The 16,279-nt window shown below is 48.3% G+C and overlaps 1 protein-coding gene across 1 annotated transcript in view; it reads left to right on the forward strand.

Moving 5' to 3' along the window:
* PCSK5 (proprotein convertase subtilisin/kexin type 5) overlaps positions 1–16,279 on the forward strand; it is a 445,686-nt gene that overhangs the window by 415,598 nt on the left and 13,809 nt on the right. Inside the window, exons 31-35 of the mRNA XM_049633868.1 lie at positions 1,401–1,618; positions 2,876–3,112; positions 5,814–6,041; positions 7,237–7,414; positions 11,779–11,996. Coding sequence (XP_049489825.1) covers positions 1,401–1,618; positions 2,876–3,112; positions 5,814–6,041; positions 7,237–7,414; positions 11,779–11,996 — 1,079 coding nt within the window. The remainder of the gene's footprint in view (positions 1–1,400; positions 1,619–2,875; positions 3,113–5,813; positions 6,042–7,236; positions 7,415–11,778; positions 11,997–16,279) is intronic.

Genomic DNA, 16,279 nt, shown 5'->3' on the forward strand with positions numbered 1-16,279 from the left:
GGTGTGCCTGGATGAACCTGCCCTCTCGCGCTTCTGCCGTGACTAAGAGAAGAATGTGCCCCATGAGGTCCCTGTGCCAGGGAGGACAAAGTGACGTGAAGATGACCTGGGCCTAGTGCGCACCTTGGGGCCAAGCCTCCTTCCCCGGAGCACATGCCTGAGCTCTTCTAGTACAGTGACATGAGTTTCTCTGAGCGTAAGCTCAGCCTAAATCTGGCTTCCCCACAGACGGACAAGGGATGAACTCTGGGGTGTTTTGTTACACGGCAATAACTGACTAACGGAATGAAAATCACAGAAAACTGGAATAGGTACCTATGACATCGGAAGCCCACGTTCTCTATACTGGTTTATGATTTCCCTGCTTCTGCAAGTTCCAGCTCTTGCCCTCAGCTTTTTTCGTCAAAGAAACGACCCCTATTTCCCTCGTCTTCCGAATAGATTTGAAAAGGCTGAGGCTTTCAGATTTGCTGTGCTCACCGAGCAGTGAGAGGTTTCTATGGCACGATAATTTCATCATGCAGGTGTACAACGTATATACAGACATCAGATTCCACCTGGAAGAAAGCCAGTCAGATAAACATACATTCCAATAACAGCGACTCCAAATACGTTTGCTGCCGTGTGCGAAGACCGTACGTGTGTTTCACAGAAGCCCCCAGAGGTTGGCTGAGAGCAGCCAGAAGCAAAAGTGGTTCCAGTCTGACAGGGCCTTAAGCCTTGTGAGCCTTTTAAAAACAGTTGTTTAACTTAACTATTAACATTGCATATTAAGTATCAAGGTAAGTAATCTCTTAAATTAAAATTCTTCATTAAAAAATGGATTGAATAAATACGTTTTCTCCTCAAACATTAGACTCTGATTTAAAAAATAAAAAAAAAATAAAAATGATGGGGCACCGGGGTGGCTCAGTCGGTTGAGCAACCCGACTTCAGCTCAGGTCACGATCAGTCACGATCTCACAGTTTGTGAGTTCGAGCCCTGCATTGGGCACGTTGCTGTCAGCACAGAGCCCACTGCATATTCTCTGTCTCCCTCTCTCCGTGGTGCTCCCCGGCTCGTGCTCTCTCTCAAAAATAAATGAACCTCTTAGATAAAGAAAATAAAGAAAAAAAAATTAGGAAGTAAAATGGGGACATCAGAAGATGGCTAAACTATATACAAATGAGCAAAAGTCCTTTCCAAACAAACCAAATTCGCAGGGATAGTACCTAGGACTTTCACTTGATCTTCCCACATTTGATCTCTGCCCGCACTCCCTCAGGAAGCTGACGGACTCATCCTGCCCGACGGCACGAGCAGCGCCTCTGGTTTGCTCAGTCCCAAACCCTCTGCCACCAGGCGTGGCTCACTTCCCTAGTGGGAAGGCTTCTCCAGTTGTGCTCTGTCCTCCCCACAGGGGCTTCTACGCAGAAGACAGCACATGTAGGCGCTGCAGCGCCCCCTGCAGAACATGTGAAGGAAATGCCACCAGCTGCCGCTCTTGCCAAGGAGGCTTCGTCTTGGACCAGGGAGCATGCCGGGAAACCTGCCCCGAGAGGCACGTGGCCATGGACGGGGTGTGCAGGCCTTGCCCCAAGATGTGTCAGGACTGCATCCATGAGCAAACATGCAAAGGTACTGGGGGGGGGGGGGGGGGCGCCCCGGGGGGGGGGGGGGCCCCCCCCCCCCCCCCCGGGGGGGGGGGGGGGGGGGGGGGGGGAGGAAGGTCCGTGCAGAAGGAGCCAGTCTCCTTACCTTTACTGGAATAGATCTACCTCTGTGCACGTCACTGAGAACATCGAGAGTGAGATAAAGCCTTTCCATTATGGATTCTGCAAGTGAAGACAGACGAGAACCCCTTTTCTGCATGTGTACTGAGCCCTGGGGGTGTGCCAAGCTATCCCAGGCGCTAGAGATACAGATAAGAACCCAAAGTTCCTGCCTCCTCGAGCTCAAGATCTTTTTTTTTTTTAATTTTTTTTTTTAACGTTTATTTATTTTTGAGACAGAGAGAGCATGAACGGGGGAGGGGCAGAGAGAGAGGGAGGCACAGAATCGGAAGCAGGCTCCAGGCTCTGAGCCATCAGCCCAGAGCCCGATGAGGGGCTCGAACTCGCAGACAGCGAGATCGTGACCTGTCGAGCTCAAAATCTTACAGGACAGACCGATACTAATGAAACACAGAGGTAGCCAGAGAATCGCAACTCTTACAAAAGACGTGAAAGAAAAATTCAGGCAGCAGTTAAGGCTCAGAAGAGCACTCTGGCTAGGAGTTCTTTCTCTGGAATTATCTCCAGGAAAGGCTGTCTTGATTTCCTCTCCAGAGTAAGACTCATCTCACTGGCATGGTTCTATCGAAAGGATTCTCTTGGCGCGATTGAAAGCGTTTTCTTGGTTCCCCCCCAAATAAGACAATGAGTCAAAATCAAAGAAACCCACAGTCCCCTCCTCACACTGAGTAACCGCGTCTATTTCATTGATCTACCCTAGCAGTGAATAAAAAATTAACTAATGCAAGAATTCCTTAACCACTTGGGGATCGAACAGAGTGCGAGGGGCTCAGTACAACTTTAAAAATCCATTACAGCCTTCCGGGTTTTCAAACGATACCCCCAGCATCTCGGCCACCGCCCGTCTGCCACAGCACTGCGATTTTCTGGAACCTCCAAGGGGCAGATCATTTCGGGCTGGAAACCCTGCACCTTCTCCTCAGGCCCCCCTGTGTGGTCTTCTCTCCCAAAGTTTGGAGACGTGGGGGGTGCGCCCTGACAGGGTGGGCTTGGGACGCACACACGTTAACACCCAGGTCGGCGGAGTCAGTGTGGAAGGAATGAATCCCTCTCTCCTGTGCCCCAGGGCTAACTTGCCGTTTCCTCCCCCCCCCCCCCCCAGAGTGTATGCCTGAGTCCGTCCTGTACAAGGACATGTGCCATCAGTCCTGTCCCCGCGGCTACTACGCAGACAGACGCCAGTGTGTCCCCTGCCACGAAGACTGTCTGGAGTGTGATGGCCCCTCAGCGGATGACTGTGACCTCTGTGCTGAGTCATCCTCGGTTCTCTATGATGGACGCTGCTTGGAGGAGTGTCCGGCAGGGACTTACTATGAGAAAGAGACCAAGGAGTGCAGAGGTATAGACTTCCGGGGGCGTGGCCAAGCGCTGCACCCAGGGGCGCCTGACTCAGCTGTGGGTTTCTGCAGAGGGCAGGTGCTGGGGTGTGTAGGGTTCCGGCCCCAGAGTCGTCACCCAAGCCCTTTCCCTCCTGCTCCAGAAAGCAGCTTTTGAATCGGCTCTAATTTATTATGTCTTCCTTTTAAATGAATCGTTCACAAGCTTTGACCATATTAACTCTTCTTAATAATAAATCAGGTTGACCCTCGTCACAACAGTGGCTCCGAACTGCTGATCAAAAAGAATTCTTGTGTGAAGCTTCCCAGGGGAGATAAGGCTTTGAAAGTCGCCCAAAATGGAAGCTTTTTTTTTTTTTTAACGTTTATTTATTTTTGTGAGAGAGAGAGAATGCTGGTGGGGGGGGTGCAGAGAGAGGGAGACAGAGGATCTGAAGCAAGCAGGCTCTGTGCTGACAGCAGCGAGCCAGATGCAGGGCTCGAACTCACCAACTGTGAGATCACGACGACCTGAGCCAAAGTCGGATGCTTAACCGACTGAACTACTCGGGCACCTCATACGAGAGGTTGTTTTCTTTTTTTTTTTTCTTAAAACTTGAAGCCACTGAAGGTTTACAGCAGCATAAGGAAAGCTGTGCCGTAGAGAATTTTCTCGGCGCCTCTCGTCTCCCTCCTCGGTTCCTCCCTAAGATTTCCCTCCTTGACTCATCCGCTTCAGCAGCTCCTTCCCTGGGACCACCTACTCGGCACTTTTAAGTAGAGATCTGCTATTGTTTGTGCCTCCTTATGTTTGAGCCGGGTATAAACTGTTTGCCTCAGAGCAGGATAAATAAAATAAATTGTTACTAGAATCCTCAAACAAATGAATCATTCCGGGTGAACTTTTCCAGAGTTCCAGGGTTCATTCCAGCTAGGCAGCCGGTCGGAACTTTGCCCCATGTTGCCACCAAGCTAACGCTGGCCAGATAGGCAGAGGGGGTCCCAACAACAGCGGGGGCTTGAGGGCGAGCGCCCGTGGCAGGAAAAACCCAGAACGTCCTCAGGCAAACGTTGTGCATGTCATGGGACAGGAAGACGGAGCTGGCTCCCGAAGTTTCTGCTCTGGCTCTGTGATCTGGGTATACTTTTTTGTGTGTTTGACGGAAGGCACCCTTTCGTGTCAACCTGAAAGAACACGGGCTCGGAAATGCGCAGAGGACGGGGCGGGAGCGAGCTTGGGGGTCCGTTTCTTTGACAGTTGAGCCACTCGGCCGAAGTGCTGAGATGCCACCTTGCCTGTGCTCGGGCAGGAACAGAGGGTCCATTTCTGGCCCTTTTCTGATGTTCAACAACAAGGTAATTTGCCACACGGAAGACTTAACAGGCCTCACAGTACGTTTACATGATTTACCTGATTTAATTTTCTCATTGAGAAAGGCCCCTGGTTCCCATCCCCGGTGGCCCATTAGAATCACCTGGGGAGCTTTAAAACAACAACAAAAACAAACAAACAAAAAAACCCCACACAACCGTACAGATGCCTGGGCTCCCCTTAGGCCAGCTCAACTGTTGGGAACTTGAGGCCTCTCCTTGCTAGGCCAGGGCACCTGCCACCAGCCCAAAAGCAGACTGAGGGAAGCTGGTACCGGGAGAAATAAAGATGCAGAGAAGCATCCGGAACCAAGCAAGATCTCCTCTAAGACACACAAGGGCTTGGGATCCATTCAGATCACCCAAATTATCCACTATGAGGTAGCATAGGCACCTCTAAGAATCCCATACCTATCCCAAGGCACTGGGGCAGAAAGAGCTCTTAGTAAACTCCTGGGTTCAGCCCCTAATCCTGCCCTTTTCCAGCCTCAGTTTTCTGATCTAGATAATACTAATGCATTCTATGCATTCAGTGTGTCTATGCATTCAGTGAGCCCTTATTGGGGGCCTACTATGTGCCGTGCACTCCTCAGGGTGCCGTGCACTCCTCCGGGCCTGGGGAAATACGGGGGACAATTCAGGCAGATTCCTGGCCTCAAGGAGCTTATATTCCACTGGGGAAGACAGACTCTAAAGAAGGCAAAAGGAAAAATAAGTCAAGGGAGGGGACAGAATGGAGTCGCAATTGGAGAGAGGGAGCCTGAAGATATCATGGACAAACAGAGGCAACAAACCACACATATATCCAGAAGAGAACTCTAGGCCGAGGGAACAGCAATTGCTAAAAACCGCGAGGGGGGAATGAATTGCTGTCATTTTGTTTGTCTAACAGGAATTTACTGAGAGCCTGTTGTATGCCAGGCCCTCTCATAGGTACTATGCATTCATCAGTGACTACAAGAGGCCTTTTTTTTTTTTTTTTTTGTCAATGGGTAATTGTAACACATCCCAACAATTGTTCCATTAGTGATAAGCTCAAGGTGTTCTGGGAGGTCAGTGGGGGGCCACAGAACAAGAGTTACGGTGCTGAACAGGCCGCACGCACATCATTACTTTATTGCTGTTTTGGTAATTTTGCAAGAAGGGGCTCTCTAGTTATTAGAGAGAATGCGAAACTCATCGGACGAGAACGCTCTACGCAGAGTCCCAAGGGCCATACCCAACTCACGGCCCCCTGCCCTTGGCCCAGAGCCCTAGAAATCTCTAAAAGAACTGAGGAAGGAACGTGAACACACCCTCCAGGGGCGCCCTGGCCCTCTCTCACTGTGTCTCCTGCCCGCACCCCGCCCACAGAGTGTCACAAGTCTTGCCGGACCTGCTCGTCGCCTGGGACCTGCACCACCTGTCGGGAAGGCCTGGGGGTGGCCAGCCACGGACGCTGTGTGCCTCACAAGGAATGTGCCCCCGTTGAGTACTGGGACGAGGCTCTGGGATGCAAGCCCTGTCATGCTAAGTGTTTCCGCTGCACCGGGCCCGCAGAGGACCAGTGTCGCACCTGCCCGAGGGACAGCCTTCTTCTCAGTGAGTTACTTTTCCTCTGGGGCGGGCTCTCTCTCCCTCCATGGGGGAAACCGCCTTGCACGATGCCTGGGGCCCGGTCGCTGGGTAGGGTCTTTCTAATTTTTCACTTTGTATTTGGAACATGTTCAAACCTATAGAAAAGGCAAAAGCACAAAGAACGCCACACGGGTGCCCTTTACCCACTTGACCCGCTGCTAATCTTGTACCCCGTCTGCCCGATCGTGAGCGTGGTCTCAGTCTCTGTCAACGTGAATGCCACGATATATTTGTTTCCGACCACAGTACAGTTGTCAATGCACGTGAATTTAGCATCGAGACTATTTCATCTGTTTTGTAATTGTGGCAATCCCCCTGTAGACCAAGGTCCAGTCTCCAATCAGGTACTGCTTTTAGTTGCCATGAGTCTGAGGCCCCCCTTAACCGGAAACGTTGCCACAGACGTTTTTTTCTATATAATATTGGGATTTGAGAAGAATACAGCCCCTATCCCTCTGTTGAAGTCTGTGCGAAGCTCCCCACGATGAGACAGAGATCATGCACTCTCAGGCCAGAATGCTTCACAGGAGACGTCACGTCCTTCTGGAAACCCAGGATGTTCCCCTGCCCCTCATCAGTGAGGTGGACCACGGCCCTCTGTTCGAGGTGCTGTCCGATGTGTCCACTGCTTAGTTACTATTTTCCCTCGCAATTAATAAGCAGTCCGTGCAGGGACGCTTTACGAACATGCAGGCATTCACCCCCTCATCAAAATTTCCCCTTGAGTTTGCATCCGCTGATTAATACGTCTTCTTGAAGTATGGCACGGTCTGAGGATGGCCACCTCCAGCAGATCATATTCGAAGGTCACGGCTAATGTGAAGCAACGCTCTCGGGTTCCCAGGGATCCCATGATTAAGCGTAACACGGGTATGGGAGAACAAAAATGAAACAAAGCCCACTCAGCTAAGAGAAGGAACAAGGGAGGGGCACAGGAGAGAGGGAAGAAGGAGAGGGATATTCTGAAGACCTGGAAGGTGTTAGCATCTATCTGGACCCAGGAGACCTGAGAAGGACGGCATTGACAAGGACATTGTCCCCTTCATCCAGCATCCTCCCCCACCCCCCACCAGGGTTCACTCTGGGGAGCGCATAGAGGAGGGCTGGGAGACGTGTGTCCTACTTGATACGATGACAGACTCTTTTCCTTCCTTGGCAGACATGACCTGCGTGCAGGACTGCCCCGAGGGCTACTACGCTGATGAGGACAGCCACCAGTGTGCGCCCTGCCACAGCTCTTGTAGGACATGTGAAGGGAGACGCAGCACACAGTGCCTCTCCTGCCAACCAAGCTCGTTCCAGCTGGAAAAGGAGTGCCTGCCCCAGTGCAGGGAAGGGTAAGGTGCTCGCTACACGTCTCCCTCATTTGATCCCAAAGCCACTCCAGATATCACTACTGGCAAACCCCCTGTGCAGACATCGAAGCTAAGTTACAGAACACCAGACTGAAGTCTCGGTGCTGGTAAGAAACGAAGACGAGAGTCCAACCAAGGTCTCATGGTCTCTAAAGGATTTCAGCTGGTTCGTAGTAATGGATGAGGACGTGGGAGAGGCGAGCGACCCGGTGAAATAACACGAGACGCCAATCATCAGGTCAGGCTCACATGCCAAACTTCGCTACTGATTTCGAGGTACAAGCAATCACAAGGCAGAGGCAAAGGATTCTTCCCCCAGAGCAGTCTTAAGACCATAAATGTAGGTTCTTTCTCTTCCGCACTAGGATTTGTTCTGTTGGCGAGATCAAAGTGATGTATGCGGCGCATTAATTTTACAAAGGGAACCATTTCAGTTACATATCCCCATTTATACCCTACCAATGCTCCAACCTACCACGTCCCCATAAATCCATTATTTGCAGGTTTAGTTCCCATAAGCAATGTAGGGACACTGATACGTTCTCCTAAAAGCCCCTTGCATATGAGAACTCTATTATTTTTTGCTAGGAAAATCTTGAGTGTATTTATCAGGGGATCGGGTTACCACTTTATTTGAAAGATTTGACCAGGACATCCCTCCCCGCCCCCAACCCAGGAATCACCAATAAAGAGAAAGATTGATTACGGGCCTGTTGCTGATTCTTCCTTCCCAATCGGTAACTGAAAGGCACCGAGAGTTTCCGGACCCAAAATGAAAGCCTATAACCTCAGACTTTTCCAAATGCTTCTGCCCAGATAGGACATCACTTTTCTTTTCTTCAGTTTCTATAGCAGCTACTGCCTGCATTACTCATTGTGGGCCTTATACACTACCCTGTGTTTTGATTTACCTCGTCTATTCGGTCATTCATTCATTCGACACATGTTTAATAAAGAACACGTTGGAGGTGTGAGTAATGCAAAGATGTTGACCTTCAAGAATTTATGCTTCTTTTATATTTCTTACCAAGAAAATTACGAGCGCCTCGAAAAAAAAACAAGCCTCTTATTTTTTCGCACATATTGCTACAATACTCAGCACAAAGTCACACACATTAGCGGCCCTCAAAAACACCAGCCATATAGATCAAGGAAGAAAGGGCCCTACCGAACAAGAGAGGCGATGGGGCCACCTGGCTTAGCCTTTGATCTTCATTCCACAAAGTGCCTGAAAAGATCGGAAAGGAAACACCATCTTCCTCAAATCGAGTCATTAAATACTCCTATACGCAAGAGGGTGTAATCTTGTGATCTCAACTGATTGTAGACCATGGAGTTAAGAAGACAGATGTTCCATTGTAAAGTTACCCACGGAGAGGAGACACACAGGTTGCCATAAATCTCTTTAATGGGGAACAAATGGGATATTAATGAGGTATAAGTGGAGATATTTAACGGAGATTGTCCCTTTTTGTAAAATCAGTGTCCCACATACATTACATCTGAGATTTGTTAAATCTCTTTGCCTTGGAAAGGCAGGTATATGATCTTCTGAACCCTTTACCAACACATATAGTTATGTTAGTGTTTAACCTCGGAGCAGGTTTTTCAAGGCTCCCATTATTGTTTGTATTTATGCACAAAATCCTCTTCCGGGCATTGAGGATCTGGGCATCTCATAGCCACCTCGTGCAAAAGTCATCAAAGTAAGCAGTGGTATCGTACTCTTCTTTTAATCGTATCTAGTAACCGCCCCCCCCCCCACCATCTTTCACTCTTTGATAATTTTTTAAATTTTTTTAATGCTTATTTATTTTTGAGACAGAGACAGAGCGTGAACAGGGGAGGGGCAGAGAGAGAGAGAGGGAGACACAGAATCTGAAACAGGCTCCAGGCTCCGAGCTGTCAGCAGCACAGAGCCCGATGCGTGGCTCGAACCCACGAACTGTGAGATCATGACCTGAGCTGAAGTCGGATATGCTTAACCGACTGAGCCACCCAGGCGCTCCTCTTTGATAATTTTTAAAACCTACTAGGTATTAAGAAGCTTTCTTCCCCACAGTTCTTATTGATGCTTTTCATCTTAAAAACCCATCATGTTAGTAAAACACATTCATGCTACTTCAGAGTTTACGAAGTATTTCTACTCAGAATATATTTTTATATGATGATTTAGTTCTCCACTAATCCTATGAGATTGATATTATTCTCTCCGTATTAAAAATGAGGAAACCGAGGCTCAAAGAGGTTACGTGACTTGCCCAAAGTCGCAAAGCTTCTAAAACACAGTGGAGCCAAGACTAGAAATCAGATCTTCTGACTTCAGCCTGTATATTCTCTGGGTGGGCAAGTGCGGATTTCTACCTTGCCCTGTGGCTCTCTCTTTTGAGCCTCCTGTGGGCTTTATCAACCCTTCACTTCATGACTGAAGTTTCCCCTTGTGTTCCTTTCATGACCCTGTCTCTCTCATACCCCAGTCCTACTGATTGACTCGGTGGTAATTGTTCCTCACCCACCCGTTGAAGGTAAAACAAGGCTTGACCGCTGAGGTACAGGTGCATTCACTCAGGTCAGTGACAGGTGGCTGAGTAAGGCAGACTTAGCCATGGCCTTAGTGTCCAACAAGTTAGTGGAACTGAAAGAAACTTTAAGGAACCTAATGTGGCGGATAGTTTCACGCCAGAGAAGCCAAGGGCAGACCTTCCAGTTTCTAGGATAGTTTCAGTGTGCCAACGTCCAGAGATGCCAAGGAGGGTCAGATGAGCTCTAGAAGTTCATCTTTGTCCATGATTTCTTTCCTCTCGTCTATCTTGCTTGAAATATTCTTATTTACTTTGCACTGCTTTGCTATAGCGGTATTTACCAGGTAGGTTGAAATCACATTACCCCACTTCGCTGGCTGTTTGACATTGAGCCAAGTGGTCTAAATTCTCTGAGCCTCAGTTTTTACATACATAAAATAGGGACAATAATATCTAAACCGTAAGGTTTGCTTTGAGGTTTAACATACAGTTCATAATTATCACTAACACGCATTATTTATAATGTGCCAGGCACTGTTGTAACTATTTTCTCAATAATAACTTATTTAATTTCAGCTGCTAACATTAAGCCCCATATGACGACCTGAGACAGAGACGTTGTGTGAATTGGCCAAAGTTGCACAGCTCATGCCTGGAACAGCTTGGCTTTGACCCCAAGCAGTCTTGTTGCAAAAGGCAAGCTCCTGACTGTCACGCTCTAGTGTCTCAGTTCTAGGTTCAACAAAGGGAACTAATGTTTACGAAGTCCCTAGCGTACGATCGGGTACGCAGTAAAAAGTTAACGAACAGGGATTATTGTTACGTCAGCCTCCAAAAATCTTTCCGACGAGGTTACACCTGCTATTGTGTAAACATTAGCATCACGCACATCATCTCCCAGGTCAAGATTATTTTTTTTTTAATTGAGGCGCCAGAAGAATCACTCAGAGATCCATTTAGAACATCCTCCATAACCGGATCCCATTCTACGAAACCTGAGACTTGAATGTTCAAGTGGAGAGGCATATAGGTATAAGGAAGGCAAAAGCAGTGAACAATTATCATAGCTCTGCAACATACGATAAGTCCTAGGTCCTTTCATACGTGTTACCTAATTTAGTACTCACAAATAGCAAGGAAGGGATTGCCGTGCCCAATTTAAAGATAAGAAAACAGAGAATCATTAGGTTTGTTAGTATCATTACAGGCGTACCTTGGGGATACTGCAGTTCACTCCCAGACCACTGCAGTAAGGTGACTATCGCAACAGAGCAAGTCAAATGAATGTTTCGGTTTCCAAGTGCATATAAAAGTTGGGTTCACACTATACCATAGTCCATGAAGGGTGCAAGAGCATGATGTCTAAAAGAGCGATGTACGCACCTAAACTGAAAAATATTTTAGTGCTAAAAAATGGTAGCCATCGTCTGAGCTTTCAATGAGCCATTGTCACCGAGCACAGATCACCGTAAACACGTATGATAATGAGAAGATTTGAAATATTGCGAGAATTACCAAATCGTGACAGAGGCACGGGGTGAGCAAATGGCATTGGAAAAAATGGTGCCAAGAGACTGGCTCAACGCAGGGTTGCCACAAACCTCGAGATGGTAAAAGGCACAATGCTTGCAAAGCGCGTAAAGCGAAGCGTGGTAAGAGGAGGGGTGCCCTGTGGTAATGTATCTACTGAGTACGGTTAGCGAGTCGAGCCTAAAGTCCCCCAACTCGGAAACAATCACCGTCTGGCTGACCTCGATTTTCCCACCACACCCAACCCAAGAGCAAAGCCTGGGATTCAGTCTTCGCTTCCGCACTTGGTTTCAGATATTACGCGGAAGAAGCCACCGGACGGTGTGAGAGGTGTAGCAAGACCTGCAAGGCGTGCCGCGGCCCGCGGCCCACCGACTGCCTGTCTTGCGATACGTTTTTCTTCCTGCTCCGCTCCAAGGGAGAGTGTCATCGCACCTGCCCAGAGCATTACTACGCGGATCAAAACACACGGACGTGTGAGAGATGCCACCCAACTTGCAACAAATGTGGAGGTGAGGGTGTACCTGTCACTTTGCATGTGTGGAGGGAAAAATGAGAAGGTCTCCTTTGTGCTTGGCCCCTGTTTTGTTTTGTGTTGTCTTGTTAGTTTTATTTGGAGAGAAAGAGGGGGAGGGAGAGAAAGAGGGGGGAGGGAGAGAAGGAGGGGGGAGGGAGAGAAAGAGGGGGGAGGGAGAGAAAGAGAGCATGCTGGGGAGGGGCAGAGAGGGAGAGAGAGATTCCCAAGCAGGCTCCACGCTGACAGCGCACAGCCCGACACGGGGCTCGATCCCATGATCCTGAGATGACATCAAGGGTCAGATGCTTAACCGACGGAGCCACCCAAGTGCCCCATTAGCCCTCTCTTTTTTCACCACCTTTGGAGGTTCCTCTCTCTTGCCAAACCAGCCAAAACTCTCCAGCATCAGCACCCTCCGTTCTCACTCAGCTTCTGCATCTGCCCTGCCCAGGCTGCCCTGCATTACATTTCTGCCTCTGCAGACCCTCCCAACCTTCCAGGCCCAGATACAGGCATCATCTCCCCCTGGAGGTGATTCCCACCTGCGCTGTCCTCCTCCTCTACTTGTTGAACTTGGAATCTGGGTAGGGCATTTTATTTCTATTACTTCAACAACTACGTAAGATGTCTGCCTCTAGCTCTCCCAAATTCCATTGTTACTTTCCTGATACCTACTTCTCCGTCCAAGAGAACCCTAAAATCAACATGTCCCAGAGTAAACCCAACCTGGGCTTCCTCCGATAGTCATGCTGTTAATAGACCCACTGTCCAACCACCTATCCAGGTTGGATACCTTAACGTTATCCTTCTCTTGCCTCTTGCCCAACCCACCTACCCTCCAACAAAGGTGAACTTCAAGGTCTGCTGATTTTCTCTCCTAAGCATTTTTTTTTTTTAAACTCAGATCTCTTTCTCCATTTTTACTATCCTTGTTCTCCATTTTTAGCATGTCTCAGCCAACTTTCTGAAGTACCGGCACGTGAGCTCGACTCTGGTCTTGCCACCCCTCTTCCCCAACTCATCCTGTATAGTAATGCCAAAGCAATAAAAAATCCACATCTGCTGGGCACTGAAAGACAATCAGGATGAATTATTCTCAACATTTAAGAAATGCCTCCAACAACGTGTTAGTTGTTAAAACTCATCAGATTAATATTGACAGTCGGGAAGGTACATTTCTGCTATCCTTTTCAAAAGTATTTTGGTTAATTAGTTTGGCCCCTTCTCTATATAAATTTTATACTCAGTCACATTTCATTCAAAAAAAATCCCTTGGGTATTAATTGATATAGCACTGAATTTATTTGGGGAGAAAAATCCATCTTTATGATCCTGGGTCATCACATGGATGAAACTTACATGTAAGGAAACTTACAAGACCCAGCCTGAACGTCATCTCCTCTGAGAGGGAGGCTTGTCTTAGTCCTGCCAGAAATGTTCTTCCTTCTTGATTCTGTACTATGTCCTTTATCATAGCCTTTTTTACATTACATTTTAATTAAACATGTCCATCTCTCCTACTAATTGTGAGACCATCAGGGCTCAGATTCTACCACCGTTATTTCATATACCCTATTCTACCCTAGACTGTACAGATAGTAAGTGCTCATTCAGTGTTTGCTGAATGAATGAATGAATGAATGAACAGAAAACAAATCCTAAAGTCTTTTTGCAAATTGGAGAATTTTCAATTATGACATCTTCAAATGTTGCTTCTCCACCCTTTCCTCTAATCTCTTTTTCTGGAATTCCTTAGTTAATGTCACTCAGGGTGTCCCGACCTCTAGGTCTCTTACCTGCTGTGTTATATTTTTATTTCTTTGACTCTCTATGCTTCATACTAGGTTGACTCTTCAGGGCTTTAGTCCATGTCTCTAATTTGTTCTCTGTGTTTAATCTAAAGTCCAGCCCATCTATTATTGTAGTTCTTTTTTAATTTAAATGACTTACTTTTAAAATTTTTAAATTATTTGTTCTTTACATCCATCGCTTTTGTTTCTTATCTCCAAAGTTTATTAGAGTAGAAGAAGAGAAAGGAAGAACAGTAGGAAAGCTCTCTTTACAGAAAGGAGACCTTCGAAAGTGAATGCCCTCCTTAGTATTTCTTTATGGATATTAGGTCTTCATTTATTTGTTAATATCCTCAATCTACTGAGTTTTAAAACCATGTCAAACTTCCCTATAAAACTGGTATTATCTGGGGGCACCTGGCTGGCTCAGTCAGTTGAGTGTCCGACTCTTGATTTCAGCCCAGGTCACGATCTCACAGTTCATGAGTTCTAGCCCCACCCTGGACTCTGCACTGACAACACAGAGTCTGTTTGGGATTCTCTCTCCCTTTTTCCACCCCTCCCCCGTCCTTTCTCTCCAAATAAATAAATATTTTTTAAAAAGATTCTCTCTCTCTCTCTCTCTCTCTCTGCCCCTCTCTCCCACTGGCTCTGTCTCTAAGGGGGGGAAAAAAAGACTAAAAGAAAAAAATGGCTCTCCACTGATTTTAAAATAGAATCGTAACTAGCAACTTCACATATGAGGTCTTCATCCTGGGACTCACTGTCCACCACGCTCTAAATCCAGGCGTAATCAGTTACTGGAAACCAGAGCCAACCTCGCCTTTCCTCTTTCTAGAATACTTTCTCCAGCCTGCTTTACCCAGCTACCTCTTTCTAATGCATGACAGTCAGTATTTCCTCTACAAAGCCTTCCTGAATCTCTCTATTCTGTGTACCTTTCATCCTCTGCACTCATTCATCTATTTATTTATTCAACAAACAATTATCCTGCAGTATTCAGGTGGTGTCCATATAACTGTGAACAAGGCAGCCCAGAGGGCATATTTTATACTCTTATTATTTCTCTCTTTCTCGACTGAGGTCTCACGCACCTTTGTATCTCTAGCACTGAGCACAGTCACAGGGGCAGGTGGCCGGTGGCTCCAAGGGCACCTCCAACAAAAGTGATGGCTCCGGGCAGGGTGGCCATGCCAGCCGGGCTAAGGCAACGGCTACCGCAGTCCATGACACGTCTGGGACAGTGGAGCTCTGGCCTTTGTAGGCCTCTGTCTCAAGCCCATCATGAAGGTGACCATCAGCATGGCCCATCACTGCTGAGGTGGCCGGGGAGGACCATTTCCAGCTGGGAGGTGCTGGAAAGGCTTAAGGCCATGGTGCACAATCGCCGCTTCTCCACCCTGCAGATTCCCTAGGGCATCATGGACTTCATCCTCTCAGATGGCCAGGTGGGCAAGAATCTGGTCAAGTTTTTTTATTTGGTTTTTAATTTTTTTTTCACGTTTATTTGTGAGAGAAAGAGAGACAGAGTGTTGATGGGCAGAGAGAGAGGGAGACACAGAATTCAAAGCAGGCTCCAGGCTCTGAGCTGTCAGCAGAGGAGCCCCATGTGGGGCCGGAACCCACAAACCAGGAGATCATGACCTGAGCGGAAGCCAAATGCTCAACTGAGCCACCCAGGCGCCCCAAGAATCCGATCACGTTTTAACTGGCCTGCCTCCACCACAAGGTCCTTAAGCTTCCCTGAAGTCCTCAAGACGCATGCCACCAAGTTCAAGACTGATTTCCCTACACACTGGGACTGGGACTCTTTCTTCCATGACACAAAGGACGGGAATGAAATGCTGCCCAGGGAGCCGCCAGGCACCAAGTCCCCGGAGGGGCTGCCCTGAGGAGTCAGCCCAGCGAGGAAGTTCGTGGTCAAGGTGCTTTGAGATAAGTGTGGGGACATATGGAACGTGGGCATCCCCATGCTGGACCCCCAACGGGAGGAGACGACAGGCCGGAACTTACGCACCTTCAGTTTCGGGGACCCTTGAACTTCCGGGCGAACGTCGCATACCGCGAGGACCCACCTGGCGCGGCATCCAAGTCCCGAGCGCCACGCGCCGCTGCAGCTCACGGGGAAAGGCCAGGACCGCAAGGCCACCGCCTGCAACATAAGGCTTCTTCCGACTCCAAACACCTGGGCAATGCCTCGCGGAAGAAACAGCAGCTCAAGAGGCAGAAACTCCAGGAGCTAAAACAGGAGAGAAGATCAAAGCGCCTAGAGAAAGAGGCAGAGAACAGAGCAAAGGAAAGACAAAGAATTAAGAATTGGAGAGAGGAGGAAAACGAGGGAAGCTTCCCAGGGGGGGGGGGGGGTGGAACCCAGAAGGACTGTGAACTCTTTGAGAACCAGAAAACGCTGGAGAAGCTACCAGAGGAGCGGGAAAAGCCGGGAGAGAAAGGAAAGCAGGAAGCGTCGTGGGGGTGGGGGGGGGGGGGG

The sequence above is a fragment of the Panthera uncia genome, chromosome D4, assembly GCF_023721935.1.
Source record: "Panthera uncia isolate 11264 chromosome D4, Puncia_PCG_1.0, whole genome shotgun sequence".
Classification (NCBI taxonomy): Eukaryota; Metazoa; Chordata; class Mammalia; order Carnivora; family Felidae; genus Panthera; species Panthera uncia.